Genomic DNA, 19032 nt, shown 5'->3' on the forward strand with positions numbered 1-19032 from the left:
CTTAAACAGGTGTTAGAAATTGCCACATTTGTGTAGAGGAAAATACACAGCTGTTGGAAGTCCAGATAGACCTGAGTTTCAGTCTCAATTCTCCTATTTAAATTTTAAACTTATGCATTACATAACCTTGGGCAAAGCATTTAACCCCGCTGAGCAATTTCCTTACCTACAAAGTTTGAACAACAGATTGGTTCCAAATAGGGAAAGGAGTACGTCAAGGCTGTATATTGTCACCCTGCTTATTTAACTTTTATGCAGAGTACATCATGAGAAACGCTGGGCTGGATGAAGCACAAGCTGGAATCAAGATTGCCGGGAGAAATATCAATACCCTCAGATATGCTGATGACACCACCCTTATGGCAGAAAGTGAAGAGGAACTAAAGAGCCTCTTGATGAAAGTGAAAGAGGAGAGTGAAAAAGTTGGCTTAAAGTTCAACATTCAGAAAACTAAGATCATGGCATCTGGTCCCATCACTTCATGGGAAATAGATGGGGAAACAGTGGAAATAGTGGCTGTCTTTATTTTTTGGGGACTCCAAAATCACTGCAGATGGTAACTGCAGCCATGAAATTAAAAGACACTTGCTCCTTGGAAGAGAAGTTATGACCAACCTAGATAGCATATTCAAAAGCAGAGACATTACTTTGCTGACAAAAGTCCATCTAGTCAAGGCTATGGTTTTTCCAGTAGTCATGTATGGATGTGAGAGTTGGACTATAAAGAAAGCTGAGCACCAGAGAATTGATGCTTTTGAATCGTGGTGTTGGAGAAGACTCTTGAGAGTCCCTCGGACTGCAAGGAGATCCAACCAGTCCATTCTAAAAGAAATCAGTCCTGAATATTCATTGGAAGGATTGATGCTGAAGCTTAAACTATAAATACTTTGGCCACCTGATGCAAAGAAATGACTCATTTGATAAGACCCTGATGCTGGGAAAGATTGAAGGCAGGAGGAGAAGGGGACGACAGAGGATGAGATGGTTGGATGGCATCACTGACTCAATGGACATGAGTTTGAGGAAACTCTGGGAGTTGGTGATGGACAGGGAGGCCTGGCATGCTGCAGTCCATGGGGATGCAAGCAGTCAGACACAACTGAGCGACTGAACTGAACTGAACAAAGTCTGAATTAGAAATCCTACACTTACAGGGCTGCAAAGCCTCTACTACAATACCTTACTCCCCTTCATGGATCACAGCCTTGCGTAACTCAACAAAGCTACTATAAGCCATGCCTTGCATGGGCACCAAAGACAGAAGGGTCATAGTGGAGTGTGTGCGAGCTAAGTCACTTCAGTCGTGTCCAATTCTTTGTGATCCTATGGACGGTAGCCCACCAGGCTCCTCTGACCATGGGATTCTCCAGGCAAGAATACTGGAGTGTGTTGCCAAGTCCTTCTCCAGGGGATCTTCCTGACCCAGGGATGAAACCCACATCTAATTATGTCTCTTGCATTACAGGCAGGTTCTTTACCATTAGCGTCACTTGAGGCAAAACTACAGAGGATCCAGGGGATATCATTGTCCTCTAGAGTTTCTACACTTTCTGCGCTAAGTCGCTTCAAGTTCTGTCAGACTTTTTGCGACCCTATGGACTGTAGCCCGCCACGCTCCTTTGTCTGTGGGATTCTCCAGGCAAGAACACTGGAGTGGGTTGCCATGCCCTCCTCCAGGGGATCTTCCCAACCCAGGGACTGAACCCTTGTCTCTGACATCCCCAGCACTGGCAGGCTGGTTCTTCACTAGTAGTGGCACCTGGGAAGCCCCTAAAAGATTCTTCCTTTCCACACCGGGAGTCGAGAGTTCTTTGTCATAGTGGAAAGTTCTGACAAAACGAGGCTACCAACTCAATGCACGAGTTTGAGCAAACTCTGGGATATAGTGAAGGACAATGAAGCCTGCCATACTGCAGTCCACGGGGTTGCAAAGAGTCAGACACAACTTAGCAACTAAACAACAACACAATACATTATTAATAATGGGTGCTACAATTAATGATAGCTATTATGAGTACCTAAAATCTGAACCAAATTTATAAGCAGAGATGACCTGAGATAGGGGAATTCTTAGAAATTCTTTGAGTTGGAAAGAGTTGACAGCAAAAACAGTTATAAAAAGCTTGGAAACTACCTATTCTAATATTGAATATTAAATACCAAGAATGACAGATGAGCTTTAACTATACTGCTTTTCATTAATAGGATTTTCCTTCTCTCTACAAAATGTGGTATATTTTCTGTCAGGAATTTGTGGATGGTGTGAGAACAATTGCCATTACATGGGCCCTGAGACTTAAAATTATTTTAAAATATTTTTTTTAAACAAACAAGTTTTAAGAAATCTAGAAATTTACCTGATGAGGTCCTGAACTCGACTGTTAAAAGCATCACCTTGTGAGGGTTTGCTTTTCATTTCCTGTGTTGATATTTTTGGTGTAGTTGGCTGGCTGTTTCCATCTGGTCGATTGGCAATCAGGCAGCCAAAAACCGCAGCACTGACTTTGAGAAGTCCAGTTGTCAAGCCTTCGAAAACTTGCTTATTTGTATTTCTTCCCAAAATAGCATTATTTTCATCTGGAACATAAACCTAGATGGAAAAAATACAGTATTGTATTTCAATAAAACCACCAAAAATGAACAGAGATGATATGGAAAATTTCTGGAATCATAAATAATTTTGAAATTCTAGAAGTGCTATTTGAATGCTTGAGTACTGGTTCTAAAGTCAGACTGTCAGTTCAAATCTCAATTTTGCCCCTAGTAGCTAGGTGTCCTTGGGCAGGTCGCTACTTCCAATTTTCAATTTTCTCATAAAACAGGGATAATGACATTACCAATAACATGGGGTTCTTGTGAGGACTAAATGAGCTAATGACATAAAATGCTTAGGTCATCCTAAGCATATAATAAGCACTCAATAAATATTACTTATTCAACTGCATAAAGTATTAAAAATTTGTATAAACTCAGAAAACAAACCAACTGGCTAATTGATAGCACTGTTATGGGAAGCACACTGACTGAAACCACCCATCCTGGTCAGACACCATAGTAACCATGTGTGTGAGTTATTTTACAACAGGAGGTCCTGGTACAGAGCACGGAACTAATAAGCCAGCACTAACCAGAAGAGTTCAGGAAAGGTCAAAAAGAGACACCACGTGTCCAACACCTCCCAGAATCCTTCTTGCTGGCATCCATCTTGAATGAGCAATGTGTGTGTCATTAGGAAGGATTCTGAGTCAGAATGACTGGCCAAAGACAACCCAGAGACTAATCCCATCACCATAAAACCCGAGACTGCGAGCCACATGGCAGAGCAGTCCTCCTGGGTTCCCTTATCCTACTGCTCTCCACTTGGGTGTCCCTTCCCAATAAAGTCTCTTGTTTTGTCAGCACATGTCTCCTCCGACAGTTCATTTCTGAGTGTTAGACAAGAGCCCACTCTTGGGCCCTGGAAGGTGTCCCCCTTCCCACAATAGCACTGTTTCTTGTCAAAGTAGATTTTTAAAACATCTAATCTAAATTCCTCTATGAGGAAAAAATTTGCATTTCTTATTACAAAATGGTAAAATATAATAGTATTTCCCCTAATACACAGGGTCATATTGAGCTGTTTACTTATAGTTTACAGGAAGTAATATGGCTGTTAAAAGTTGGACAAGGAGTCAGAACTTGGGCTTGGGTTCCAGCCCCAGCTATATGATCTTAGACATGTTCCTTAACCTTTCTGTGTCTCAGTTTCCTCAACTGTCACATGAAGATAATTACAGTATCCAATGAGTCAACATATGTAAAGCCTTAGTACAACGTCTGGCTCATAGGCAAGGCCCATGGAAGTGTCATCTGCTCCATCCAAAAAGAAGTAGCAACTGCCACTCTTACTATGATTCCTACTATTACCAGCAGTAAATACAACTGGGTATGAACAGCAGCTCTCACAGAGAAGGATGACTGGAAGCACCGTGGCTAGATATGTAATTACCGGGCTGGGAACTCTGTGCTTTGGCATGTGATATTGGCTACTTAAGGGTTCACTCTTCCCAGGAGCAGAGGCTCCTGAAGACCTTGCTACCAAGAAAGGGGCAGAGACAACAGGCCAGAGATGGGGAGGAAGAAAGTTTAAAGGTGGAATCAGATAGCTTTGTGTTCAAGTTCCAGTTCCTCCTCTAGCAGGTCACACGACTTTAGGTAAATACTTCACATTTACAACTCGGCAAATCACCATGAAGGCACAACTTTCCTTTTCTTTTGCAAACTACAGAAAGAATATGAGAAACACATTTCTGGGTGATGTCAGGGTTCTTCATATATCACAAATTTTCATATTCCTTTCATTTCAAAAACCTAGTACTGATACTAAATATTTCAAATAAAACACTATACACATGCTCTTAGCAATCGTTCCCTTTTCTAGAAGCATTTTTACCCAGTAATCAGATCTTTTAAAAATACAGTTGAGAATCATGAAGATATTAAAGACTTCTGAGATACCAAAATTAATGTCATTTATTTAATCACCTGCTCATCTAACATTTGAATATCCAGTATGTCCATGGTCAAAGAAACAGAGATTCTCTGCTTACCGTAAGGACATTTAGACCCTGTAGACTCTGATTTTACAAATAAGTGTAGCAAGCTGTGGCTTACTGGTTTATAGTAGAACAGAAAGAACAATATGAAGGAGAAGTGGTGGCCATTTTAGAGGTAGCAAAGTGAAAGTGAAAGTCACTCGGTCGTGTCCGACTCTTTGCAACTCCATGGACTGTACAGTCCATGAAATTCTCCAAGCCAGAATACTAGAGTGGGTAGCCTTTCCCTTCTCCAGGGGATCTTCCCAACCCAGGGATAGAACCCAGCTCTCCTGCATTGCAGGTGGACTCTTCACCAGCTGAGCCACAAGGGAAGCCCAAGAACACTGGATATGGGTAGCCTATCCCTTCTCCAGCGGATCTTCCCGACCCAGGAATCAAACCAGGGTCTCCTGCATTGCAGGCGGATTCTTTACCAACTGAGCTACCAGGGAAGCACAACATGACACTATTCTTGAAGCTCAAGAAAAAAACAGATATAAGAATACTAAAGGCTCTGCAATCTGAGACTCATTGCTTTTACTGGACTCATTTTTTTTTGCACTGAAATTATTATTTACTAAAAACAGTATTTAACTTATATGCAGAGTACATCATGAGAAACACTGGGCTGGAAGAAACACAAGCTGGAATCAAGATTGCTGGGAGAAATATCAATCACCTCAGATATGCAGATGACACCACACTTACGGCAGAAAGTGAAGAGGAACTCAAAAGCCTCTTGATGAAAGTGAAAGTGGAGAGTGAAAAAGTTGGCTTAAAGCTCAACATTCAGAAAATGAAGATCATGGCATCCGGTCCCATCACTTCATGGGAAATAGATGGGGAAACAGTGGAAACAGTGTCAGACTTTATTTTTGGGGGCTCCAAAATCACTGCAGATGGTGACTGCAGCCAGGAAATTAAAAGACGCTTACTCCTTGGAAGAAAAGTTATGACCAACCTAGACAGCATATTGAAAAGCAGAGACATTACTTTGCCAACAAAGGTCTGTCTAGTCAAGGCTATGGTTTTTCCTGTGGTCATGTATGGATGTGAGAGTTGGACTGTGAAGAAGGCTGAGCGCCCAAGAATTGATGCTTTTGAACTGTGGTGTTGGAGAAGACTCTTGAGAGTCCCTTGGACTGCAAGGAGATCCAACCAGTCCATTCTGAAGGAGATCAGCCCTGGGATTTCTTTGGAAGGAATGATGCTAAAGCTGAAACTCCAGTACTTTGGCCACCTCATGCGAAGAGTTGACTCATTGGAAAAGACTCTGATGCTGGGAGGGATTGGGGGCAGGAGGAGAAGGGGACGACAGAGGATGAGATGGCTGGATGGCATCACTGACTTGATGGACGTGAATCTGAGTGAACTCCAGGAGTTGGTGATGGACAGGGAGGCCTGGCGTGCTGTGATTCATGGGGTCGCAAAGAGTCAGACACGACTCAGTGACTGAACTGAACTGAAAAACAGTATACCTGTTTATGCTCAAAAAGACAACCTTAAGGTATTAAAAAAAAAAAAAAGGCTAAATTATGAGCCGCAACTTATTTGGGGTGGGGTGCAGAGAAAAAATGATGAAAACTAACATTTCTTAGGGTTTTCTTCTATGCCAAGTATTTAAGCATTTTCCTTATACCATACGATTTGGAGAAGGAAATGGCAACCCACTCTAGTATTCTTGCCTGTAAAATCCCATGGATGGAGGAACCTGATAGGCTACAGTCCGTGGGGTCGCAAAGAGTCGGACACGACTGAGCGACTTCACTTTCACTTCGCTTATACCATCACATTTAATTTTTGCAGATTAACATCTCAAAGGTCAGAGACAGCAGTTAACACATCCAAGTTTCACAGCTATAGTTAAAGAGCTGGGATTAGAACCTGAGTTTGTTAGACTCTAAAGCCACGTGCTTTCTCTCACCCCACACCAACTTCCCACTGGCCACCTCTTTTTCTGAGAATTCTGGAGAAACTGTCTCTAGTGGAAGGAGGTGAAAACTGATCATGGGTCAAACACTGCCTTTCTGATGTCTTTTCCATTAAAAGTTCTTAATTAATAAGAACTTTACTCGTACCAAAGAGCATGAAAATATTTTATTTAAAGATTGTTGGAATAATTATGAATGAAATATACTAAGCCTCTTATTCAGAAACCATAAATGTGGTTCAGGGACCAAACGTCACTTCTTCATCAGTCCCCTAAAATAAGCTCAATCAAGGTCAAGTAAATCAGATATATGTTTACACTATTTTTATATTCTTTGTTCACAGCTGACAACTTTTGATTTTTCTCTTCTATTGGGGATTTCTGCTTAATTTTAGAAACACCATTTTACCAGTTTCTTATAAATTAAACACAAATGCAAAAATTTCTCTAACAATTTGCCAATTATACGAAGAACCCTTGTGGTCTGCAGGAGCCAAGGAGCTCTCCTCCTTGTTAGGAGCCAAGCCCCATTTGTTAGGCTCGTCATGGTGAACCCTGGGACCAGGTACCCGAGTCCAAAGGCCCTCACTGTACTGAAGTTTTCTTTTTCTCACCCTGATTTCTTATTTTCCAACAGTCTCAGCCCCTCACCTCATCAGATTTCCCCCCAAATCTGTTTTTCTCTCTAATTTCCTCATTTAACATTGATCCTTTCACTGTTGAAAATAGTTTTCTTTTGCTTTGGTGAAGACTTTGTCTCATCAGGACATCATTTTACTCAAACGGTCACAGAAGCTTTCCCCATCCTTCTACATAGATTTTTCTTCTGCTAGTTTAAAATCATTTTACTGCAATGTTTAATAGGAAACTGATGTTTCATCTAAGAATTTCAAAACTGCCTGAATTAAGGTATGAAAGGGCTTATCTTCAGTTAGACAAAAGGTTCTTTCTAGTCTTCAAGAATGAGACTTGATAAAGAGAAACTTTAAGGAGAAGGTACCTAACACTGTAGAGGCCATTCTATTCAGAGCAGCACTCTGCACTGCTGTCTTTGTCTGGCTGGCTATCACTGTTACTTGCCAGAGGTAAAGTAACTCATTAGCGGCCTGCTCTTCTGGGACACTGAGTAGATGAAGTGCATATCTAGAGTTCTGATATACGCTTAAACCCTAACACTTGAGTTTGAACTTCCTTCTAACACTGCTGCTGGGCCAAGGGCACACTGCACGTTCAGGGGCCTGTCCTTTAGGAAAGGTGTTCTAGCAACATCCTCCCCTCCCCCGCCCACTGTCTATTGCACACCTGGTTTACCTGAGTCTGGAACACATTCCATCCTGGGGTGGGTGGTCTGTGGAGGGCAGGGGAAGGTTACCTTCCCAGCACGCAGCCGTGCGTGTGACTTTACCACCTGCTGGAATGTGCCAGGCTTGGCCTGGGAAAAATCAGAGCTATGCAGCTTTTGGCTCCTTTCAATTTGTCACTTCTGAGGCAGAAATCTATAAGCCACAGTTTCTCTTCAATGGATGCAAGGTATTTCCTTTAGTATATTTCTTTAGGATACACTGGTGTGGTCATTATCTTACTCTCACAGAAGCAGCAAACTATAAGTTGATTTCATGTACATAGTTATTAAATTTCTCCTTCCTCTCAAAAAACATTTGGCCCTCTCAAAATCTGCAGATATTTCATATAGTTTTAGATTTAGAAAGAAACTTAGAATCAGATTGTTTCATTTTATAGTTGAGGAAATCATGGTCCAGGGGAGAAAGAGATTTTCCTAAAAAGAAAGAAACCATCAGGGCTGAAATTAGTACTGTTCTCTAAACCTACTCCAAGGAGAAACCCAATATCTATAGGGCCAAGGCCTGAAGCAAAGTGTTTTAGCAAAATTAAATTAAGTCACTATCACTTTTAAAAGACGAGCTCATATTCTTTTTTCCCCCCAATACCTCCTACCATGCTTCAAAAACTTCCTACATTCTTTTTTGCAACCCAGAAAGATGCTTTTATTAGTAGTATAAATCTATCCCTCTGTAATATGATTCCATGAGAGACAAAATTAACTTGGTAATCAGTGGTAATACTATTCCAACTAATTTTCAGTATTGTGAAGTTGGGTTTAAGTATTTTTAAGTTGTACAGTGTGTTCACAATGGTTGGAATATGAATTAAACTCACTAAGAACCAAAAGGAGATTGTTTAGAAAGGTCCTACCAAGTCAGTGTCAGAGTATAAGGGGAAAAAAAAAAAGGCAAAAAAACGTAGAAGGGCTCCAGCATCAGACACGGGCTTCTGTGCTGTTGGCACCATTTTACTCCCTTAGCTAAACTGTCTTCAGACACACAGCAGTCTGCACCACTGATATTTCATAAAACATCCACGCTCATGTTACATTATGACATGCTATGTTATAAAAATAGAAGTCACGAAAGATATTTACCCTGATGATTTACTTGGCTTGAAAGCACGAAAAGAAATTACATAGGAATGGCTAATAGTTTTCCAACGTTATGTTTTAAAAATTCCACAAACAATATTAAGACAGTATTAGAGGATGTTGTATTTTATCCCAAATACATTTGTATTTTTAATACATTTATGCCTTTCAGACTATACATTTTATGCAGTCAAAATCCTAAATAAAATAATTTTAGCAAACTCTATAGTACATGCCTTAGTGGTCTTGATGGTTGGAAATTTCTTTGCTATTAACGTTGAATCATATCATTCTTCTACTCAAAAGAATCCCTGGCTTCTTATCTTCTGCAAAGTTAAAGTCCAAAAATGCATAATGGCCAAAGAGCCCCTTCCTGAGATACTTCTTCAGTAATCTTTCTAAATTCATGTGCTCCACTCTGCTGGCTCTTGCTCTATCATCTCTTCTGCTTGAATACTCTTCTACCAGGTATCCTCCTGACTCACTCCCCCTCTTCTGCTAGTTCTCTATTCAAATGCCACCTTATCTATAAGCCTTCCCAGACTACCTCTTTAAGTTACAGCCTTCTCCAGCAAACCCAATTCCCTTTCCTGTTTACTCAAGCTTTATTTTTCTCCCACTGCAATGGTCACCTTCTGAACTATTATGTATTGATATTTCCTGTCTCCCAAAGCTAGAATATAAGCTCCACGAGGGCGAGATTTTGTTTTGTTCACTGGTCTGTTCCTGGCACCTAAAACAACTTCCTGGGCTTCCCTGGTGGCTCAGATGGTAAAGCGTCTGCCTGCAATGCGGGGGACCCGGGTTCAATCCCTGGGTCATGAAGATCCCCTGGAGGAGGGCATGGTAACCTGCTCTAGTACTCTTGCCTTAAAAGTTCCACTGACAGAGGAGCCCGGCAGGCTACAGTTATGGGGTCGCAAAGAGTCGGACACGACTGAGCGACCTCACTTTCTTTCTGTTCCTGGCGCCTTTCTGTTCCATACACAACACTGGTTATGTGTATGTGTGCTTGGTCGCTAAGCTATGTCTGACTCTTTGTGACCCCATGGACTATAGCCCACCAGGCTCCTCTGTCTGTGGGATTTCCCAGGCAAGAATACTGGAATGGGTTGCCATTTCCTTCTCCAGGAGGTCTTCTCTATCCAGGGATTGAACCTCCATCTCCTGCACTGGCAGGTGGATTCTTTACCCACTGAGTCACTTGGGAAGCCCGCTGACTATGTAGAAGGTGTTAGAAAAATATCTTGTTGAATGCACTTAGACACTGATTTTCAATTAAAAAGATATTATTGGTATACCTGTGGCGGATTCATTTTGATGTTTGGCAAAACTAATACAATATTGTAAAGTTTAAAAATAAAATAAAATAAATAAAAAAAAAGAAAGCCAGGTCAGGAAAAAAAAAAAAAGATATTGTTGTAACTTATTCAAGAGTTAAAAATAAAACCAGCACTTAAAAATCAAAAATGTACAATATGCAGTCACCCTGGATGAATCTGTAAAGTGAGTAGAAGGCAGAAAGGAATTTGCCCATCACCCCCTTCTCCATGCAGTCTTCTACTTCTTCACCTCTTACTCCTGCTTCAGTTGCTGCACTCTACGGGGTATGTCTTCTATCTCCCCCACCTGCCAACATAAGTCATGTGCTTCACTACAGTCTCCAAATACCCTGTGCACATTCTGCTTTATTGTAGCACAAACAGCAGTGCATTTTAAATGTCTCTTATCTGTCTTTTCTGGGCTTTCCTGGTGACTTAGCGCTGAAGAATTTACCTACTAATGCAGGAGACCTGGATCCGATCCCCTAGAGAAGAAAATGGCAACCCACTCCAGTATTTTTGCCTGGGAAATCCCATGTACAGAGAAGCCTGGCAGGCTACAGTCCATGGGTTGCAAAGAGTCGGACACGACTTAGTAACTAACAACAATAGCAATCTGTCTTTTCTACTGGACTGTAAGCTATTTGTCTCTGCAATTAAGGTGCCTACTATCTACCTGGTGCTTTTAGAGGTTTGTGGAATGAAAGAATGAGTAGGTTCTAGAAGCATTTACAAAGCAGTACCGATGTGTTGAGATTACTGTGCTGAGAGCTAGGAGGCTAGGGTCTCATTCTACCTCAGCCATTGTTACCAACATGACCTGTGTGTCCCCAGTCTTTCTGCATAAATTAAGGGCATTTGGCTTTAAAATTTGCTGAGTCTGTTTGAAGTAAGATGATGAGAGGTACTTTAATTCATTAAATGTTTACAGCAACTCTCAAATATATTTATTATTATCCTTATTGTGCAAGTGAGAAAACAGGCTCAGACAGGTAAAACAACTTGAACAAGCTTGTGAAGTCAGTAAATGATAACACAGCTTCTCAAATTCAGAACGCCTGATTTCATGTATAGTGATTTATCCCAACATCACTGTTTCTTTCCTAGTAGGAGGATGGAATGGTTAATCTCTAAGGCCTCTTTTTATTCTCAGTGTCTATGATTCTGTAGGTCTAATTTATGATCATGAAATTATTCAAATAAAGCCATCTATCTGGAATATGAATAGTGGGTTTCCTTTGGAGAAGGCAATGGCACTCCACTCCAGTACTCTTGCCTGGAGAATCCCATGGATGGAGGAGCCTGGTAGGCTGCAGTCCATGGGATCGCTAAGAGTCGGACATGACTGAGCGACTTCACTTTCACTTTTCTCTTTCATGCATTGGAGAAGGAAATGGCAACCCACTCCAGTATTCTTGCCTGGAGAATCAATCCCAGGGACGGCAGAGCCTGGTGGGCTGCTGTCTATGGGGTCGCACAGAGTTGGACACGACTGAAACGACTTAGCTTAGCTTAGCTTATGCCCTCCTCCAGGGGATCTTACCGACCCAGGGATCAAACCTGCAACTCTTATGTCTCCTAAATTGGTAGGAAGGTTCTTTATCACTAGTGCCACCTGGGAGGCCCCCCTTACTCTACATATCCATTACCAAAACCTACCAATTTTAAGGGCTTCCCCAGTGGCTCAGAGGTAAAGAATCTGCCTGCGATGCAGAAGATGCAAGAGATGCGGGTTCGATCCCTGGGGTGGGAAGATCCTCTGGAAGAGGGCATGGCAACCCATTCCAGTATTCTTGCCTGGAGAATCCCATGCACAGAGGTGCCTGGCAGGCTACACAGTCCACAGTGTCGCAAAGAGTCAGACGCAACTGAAGTAACTCAGCATAGACACACCCCAATTCTACATCCTGAATATTTCTTGACTCCATTTTCATGGCCATACTTATAGTAGTCCAAGTCATCATAATCTTTCTTACAGACTACTCTGACAATCTAATTGGTTTCTCTGCATTCATATTTGTTCCCCCAAAGTCCATTTCTGATTGTACCTGACACCCTTCCAGAGTGTACATTTATGACTAAAGTCAGAAACTTAACTGAACCTACAAAGTCCAGCTTTGGCCCCAGTCTACCTCACTTGCCCAAATTGATTCCCTTCACTTCTTGCTCACGAGGATCTAGCCTCAATGGCCTTTCTTTGGTTCCCTGAATTCCACAAGCTCTTTTCCACCTCAGGGCTCTCTCAGGAGCTATACTCTCTGCCTAGATTATCCTCTCACCTCCCCTTCTGCCTAGCTAACAGGCAAAAACTAAAGCCTCAGGATTTTAATGTAAACGTGACTTCTTCTGGGAGGCCTTTCTTGACCCTCCTGACTTGGTCAGTCCCCATTTACGCTTTCCTAGTGTACTTTGTACACGTTCTTTTTGCATGTGTCACAACGCTAATCACGTAATTAATCTCATGATGCCTACTTCCCATACCTGGTAAAACAGAAGCTCTGTGAAGACTGGGACAAATGTGCTTCATACACTGTTCTACCCCTCGTAACTAATGTTCAGTTCCTCATATATGTACTTAACAAGTGTTTTTAAAAGACTACAAAATTCTTTGAGAATGGTACTATTGTTTACCCCCAAATTATAGGTGAGAAAATTGAGTTTTAGAGAAGCAAAGAAATTGGTTCAAAATTAGAAGTTCGCTAATTATGGAGTTAGAATTTGTATCCAGGTAGTCTGATTCCAGAGGCTGGGCTATATCACCTTCTAAGGTATATGAGACAATTATCATGAGGCATCTACTCTTTTAACCCATTTTTGTCTTTTAAAAAGTTGGGGCAAAATACATGTAACACAAAATTTACCCTCTTCACCACGTTTAAGCACACAGTTCAGTGGTAATAAATACATTCACATTTCTGTGCAACTATCGCCACCATTCATCCCCTTAATTCTTTTCATCTTGCAAACCTGAAACTCTATACCCACGAAACAATAACTCTCCATTCTCTCCTTCCCAGGGCCTCTGGGAACCAACATTCAACATTCTGTCTTTATAATCTTGACTACGCTAAGCACCTCATGTAAGTGGAATCACACAGTATTCTGTCTTTGTGTGACTGGCTTCCTTCACTAAGCATAATATCCTCAGAGTTCATGCATGCTGAAGTGCACAGCAGAATTTCCTTCTAAACTTTTGAAGGCTGAATAACACTCCCCTGTATGGATATACCACAACTTTATTTATCCACTCATTCATTGATGAGCATTCGGGTTTGTTTCCACATTTTATCTACTGTGAATAATGTTGCTATGAATATATGAATATCTTTTCAAAAAGATTCTTATTGCAAGTCTTTTTGGTATATACTCAGAAGCAAAATTACTGGACCATATGGTAATTTTATTTTTAGTTTTTTCAAGAATGAGTTCCTTTAGACACTTTAAAGAAAACACCATTTTCTACAATGGTTGTAACCATTTTACATTCCCATCAGCAGTGCACAAGGGTTCCAATTTCTCCATATCTTCACCAAACCATTTGTTTTTTTAATCTTTTTGCCAATGGCCATCCTTATGAATGAATATGAGGTAATATTTCATTTCCCTAATGATTAATGATGTTGAGTATCTTTTCATGTGCTTATTGGTTATTCACATATCTTCTTTGGAGAAACGTCCAAGTCTTTTGACAATATTTTAATTGGGCTTTATTTTGCTGCTGTTGTTACTGAGTTGCAGGAGTTTCCTATATATTCTAGATATTAATTCCCTATCAGATAAATGATTTGCCAATATTTTCTCCTAGTCTGAAGGCTGCCTCTTTATTATATTCATAGTGTCTTTTGATGCACAAATTAAAAAGAAAATCATTCAGTCCAATATGTCTATTTTCTTTTGTTACCCGTGCCTTTTGTGTCATATACAAGAAATCACTGCCAAATCCAACATCATGAAACCCCTGCCCTATGTTTTTCCATGGGTTTTATTATTTTAGCTTTTATATTTAGTTCCTTGATTCATTTTTGTCTTAGAATCCACCTGCCAATGCCGGAGACACAGGAGATGTGGGTTTGATTCTCGAGTCAGGAAGATCCCCTGGAGAAGAAAATGGCCATCCACTCCAGTATTCTTGCCTAGAAAATCCCATGGACAGAGGTGCCTGGAGAGATACAGTTCATGGGGTCCAAGAGTTGGACATGACTGAGAACGCACACACACGCACACTCCTGGATTACTGTAGTTTTGTAGTTAAATTTGCTTGTTGCTCTGTATCCTGCTACTTTGCTGAATTCATTTACTAGTTCTAACAGTTTTTTTTCATTTGTGTGGAATCTTGAAGGTTCTCTACATATAAGATCATATTAGGAAAAAACAATGATCATTTCTTCCTTTTCAATTTGCATGACTTTTATTTCTATTTCTTGCCTAACTCCTCTGGCTAGAACTTCAGTACTATGTTGAGTCGAAGCAGTGAGTATGGACACTGCCTGTTTTTGATCTTAGGGGAAAAGATTTTAGTCTTTCACCACTGAGTATATTGTTTGCTATAGATTTTCATATATGAATTTTATTATGTGAAGATACTTTCCTTCTCTTTCTAGTTTATACAATGGTTTTTCTTTTGACACACAATGGTGCTGTATTTTGTCAAATGCTTTTCTGTAGCAACTGAGATTATCATGTGTATTTCGTTCCTTCCTTCTGTTAAGGGGGTGTAATACACTGATTCGTTTTTGTATGTTGAACCAAGCTTGAATTCCAGGAATAAACTGCACTTGGGAGTGGTGTATAATCCTCTTAATATGCTGCTGAATTTGGTTTGGTAGTATTTTCTTGAGGATTTTTACATCAGTATTCACAAGGGATACTGGTCTGTAGTTTTATTCTTTTGTAGTGTTCTCACAGGCTTTCATAGTAAGTATGCTGGCCTCATAGAATGAGTTAGGAAATGTTCCCTTCTCTTCATTTAGTTTTTTTTTTTTAAAGTTTGAGACGTACAGATAGTAGTTCTTTAAATGTTTGCTAGAATTTGCCAGTGAAACCATCAGGTACAGGGCTTTTCTTTAAGAGTTTAAATTGCAGATTCCACCTCCTTAGTTATACGTTATTCAGATTTTCTATTTCTCCATGATTTAGTCTTGGTAGATTTTGTGCTTCTAGGAATTTTTCCATTTCATCTAGGTTATCCAAGTTTTTGGTGTACAACTGTTCACTGTACTTTCTTACCATCCTTTTCATTTTCATAGAATTGGTAGTAATGACCTCACTTTCACTTCTGATTTTAGTAATTTCAGTCTTCTACTTCTTCTCCTTTAAAAAAAAATTGTCCATATAACTAAAGGCTTATTAACTCTGTCAATCTTTTTGAAAAAATCAACTTTTGGCTTCATTATTTTCTATGTTGTCTGTCCATTCTTTATTTAGCTTTTTTCTTCTCTAAGCTATATTATTTTCTTTGTGTTTAGTTTGTTGTTCTTTTTCTATTTCTTCAAGTTGCAATGTATGTTGTTGATCTGAGATATTTCTTTTTTTTAATACAAGCATTTTTAGCTGTAAAACTCCTCCTCAGCATCACTTCTGCTGGTTCCCTTAAGTTTGGTACTTTTTTCAATTTAGCTATTATGAATGATGCTTCAGTGAACATAAGAATGCAGATATCTCTTCGAGATACTTATTTTAGTATCTGGAAACATACCCAGAAGTGGGATTTCTAAATCATAAGAATTAAGTATTTTGAAGTCATTTAATTTCTAGTGGACATTTAAAGGACTTTCTGGAATACAGCCTAGTAAATGGCAAGAGACCAACACAGCCTAAATAAAAGTCAAACAGAACAGAAAAGAGTATTTCATTTGCTGTGATGGAGGTGTCAGGAGTGAGAAGAGTAAGAGGTACAATGAGGAGAATAAATGTGCATCATAAACGGAATGTTGGGCTTATTCTGCTGCTGCTGCTAAGTCGCTTCAGTTGTGTCTGACTCTGTGCGACCCCATGGACTGCAGCCTACCAGGCTTCTCTGTCCATGGGATTCTCCAGGCAAGAACACTGGAGTGGGTTGCCATTTCCTTCTCCAATGCATGAAAGTGGAAAGTGAAAGTGAAGTCGCTCAGTCATGTCTGACTCTTAGCGACCCCATGGACTGCAGCCTCCTCCATCCATGGGATTTTCCGGGCAAGAGTACTGGAATGGGGTGCCATTGCCTTCTCCATTGGGCTTATACACACCTGCATATCTAACGAGGTCCTGTGATGATTTGTAAGGCAGCACAGAGCAGCAAGGCAAGATGTTGAAAGAATGTTGGACTATGAAGCTCGAAGAAATACGACTGGGTGAATTGGCATTTGTTTTTTTTAACTCTTTAATATAAAATAATTACAGATTAATTGGAAACTGAAAATAAAAGTATAGAGTAGTTCTATATACATGTCCCAGTTTCCTCCAATGATAACATTTTATAACTACTGTTGCTCAGTCACTAAATCATGTCTGACTCTTTGTAACTCCATGGACTGTAAGCCTACCACACTTCTCTGTCCACGGGATTCTCATTCAGGCTCTTGGTTGGATGACTGATTTTTTAAATTATATCTTTGATGTCTTGGGTATTACATTTTAAGACTCCAGATCTTGTTTAAATTGTGCATTTTAAAAGGCCTTTTCTGGGACTGTGTTGGTTTGGGGTCAGGCGTACCACCTTGTCACTGTCAGGTAGGGACAGAAGTGCAGGTTCCCTGGTGGGCCTTCATTGACACCCTTGGTGAGAATGATGGCCCATGACTGTCAGGCTCTTCACTTAGCTCTCCACTGACACCCCACTGGCTTGCTGGTTTGGGGAGGCAGAGGCAGATGTTACGGCTCCCCATAACGCCTCCACAGGAGGGTTACCACCGGAAGGTGTAAGGGTGGTGGGACTTGTTACTAGAGGAAGGTGGTAAGTCCTGGCATCCTATTTGGCCCTTTCTGATCCACTCTGGTGAGAAAGAGAAAGAGGGAGTCTCACTATTTCTGGGTGAGGTGAAAATTCAAGCTCTCAGCATGGTCTGTACTGACCCTGGTGGGAGGCTGTGTTGTCTCTAAGTCATGTCCAACTCTTTGTGACCCCAAGGACTGTAGCCTACCACACTTCTCTGTCCACAGGATTTCACAGGCAAGAATACTAGAGTGTGTTGCCATTTCCCTCTCCATGAGATCTTTTTGACCCAGGGATTGAACCTGCATCTCCTGCTTGGCAGGTGGATTCTTTACCACTGAGGCACCTGGGAAGCTCCCTGGGGGGAAGAGAGGGGCTAATTACTGCTAGGTGATGATTAAAATCCCAGTTTTCCATTCAGCCCTCTCTGAAACCACCATGGTAGAAGGGTACAGCCTGAGTGCTTAACCCCTTTTTAAGGCCTCTGATTCTTCCAGAGAGTAATATCCACTGTCACTAAGCAGGGATTTTCCTTACAGTGGTAACAGAAGTAGTGAAAGAGGCAGTAGGGAGCATAAGAGCAGTTAACATGAGCACTTAACAATGTGAGATACCAATGCTAATGGCTTCACTCAGTTCATCTCACTTATCCAAGCCAGGCTTTTCACAAACTGTGAACTTCCAGATGCTCAAGGTGGTTTTACAAAAGCCGGAGGAACCAGAGATCAAATTGCCAACATCTGCTGGATCATCAAAAAAGCAAGAGAGTTCCAGAAAAACATCTATTTCTGCTTTATTGACTATGCCAAAGCGTTTGACTGTGTGGATCACAATAAACTGTGGAAAATTCTTCAAGAGATGGGAATACCAGACCACCTGACCTGCCTCTTGAGAAACCTGTATGCAGGTCAGGAAGCAACAGTTAGAACTGGACATGAACAACAGACTGGTTTCAAATAGGAAAAGGAGTATGTCAAGGCTGTATACTGTCACCCTGCTTATTTAACTTCTATGCAGAGTACATCATGAGAAACGCTGGGCTGGAGGAAGCACAAGCTGGAATCAAGATTGCCGGGAGAAATATCAATAACCTCAGATATGCAGATGACACCACCCTTATGGCAGAAGGGCATAACATTCTATGCAGATGTACTTTGCACAGAAATTAAATAAGCAGGGTAACTATATACAGGCTTGACACCACCCTTATGGCAGAAGACTTCCCTGGTGGCTCAGATGGTAAAGTGTCTGCCTACAATGCAGGATACCCGGGTTCAAACCCTGGGTCGGGAAGATCTCCTGGAGAAGGAAATGGCAACCCACTTCAGTATTCTTGCCTGGAAAATCCCATGGACAGAGGTGCCTGGTAGGCTACAGTTGATGGGATCACAAGAGTTGGACATGACTGAGCAACTTCACTTTCACTTTCACTTATGGCAGAAAGTGAAGAAGAACTAAAGAGCCTCTTGATGAAAGTGAAGGAGGAGAGTGAAAAAGCTGGCTTAAAGCTCAACATTCAGAAAACTAAGATCATGGCATCCGGTCCCATCAGATCAGATCAGTCGATCAGTCGTGTCCAACTCTTTGTGACCCCATGAATTGCAGCACGCCAGGTCTCCCTGTCCATCACAAACTCCCAGAGTTCACTCAGACTCACGCCCATCGAGTCAGTGATGCCATCCAGCCATCTCATCCTCTGGCGTCCCCTTCTCCTCTTGCCCCCAATCCCTCCCAGCATCAGAGTCTTTTCCAATGAGTCAACTCTTCGCATGAGGTGGCCAAAGTACTGGAGTTTCAGCTTCAGCATCACTCCTTCCAAAGAAATCCCAGGGTTGATCTTCTTCAGAATGGACTGG

The 19032-nt window shown here is 41.1% G+C and overlaps 1 protein-coding gene across 5 annotated transcripts in view; it reads right to left on the minus strand.

Moving 5' to 3' along the window:
• SCAPER (S-phase cyclin A associated protein in the ER) overlaps positions 1-19032 on the minus strand; it is a 423555-nt gene that overhangs the window by 83790 nt on the left and 320733 nt on the right. For all 5 annotated transcript variants that reach the window (XM_061394725.1, XM_061394723.1, XM_061394726.1 and 2 more), the window contains exon 26: positions 2358-2590. In XM_061394725.1, coding sequence (XP_061250709.1) covers positions 2358-2590 — 233 coding nt within the window. The remainder of the gene's footprint in view (positions 1-2357; positions 2591-19032) is intronic.

The sequence above is a fragment of the Bos javanicus genome, chromosome 21 (assembly GCF_032452875.1).
Source record: "Bos javanicus breed banteng chromosome 21, ARS-OSU_banteng_1.0, whole genome shotgun sequence".
Classification (NCBI taxonomy): domain Eukaryota; kingdom Metazoa; phylum Chordata; class Mammalia; order Artiodactyla; family Bovidae; genus Bos; species Bos javanicus.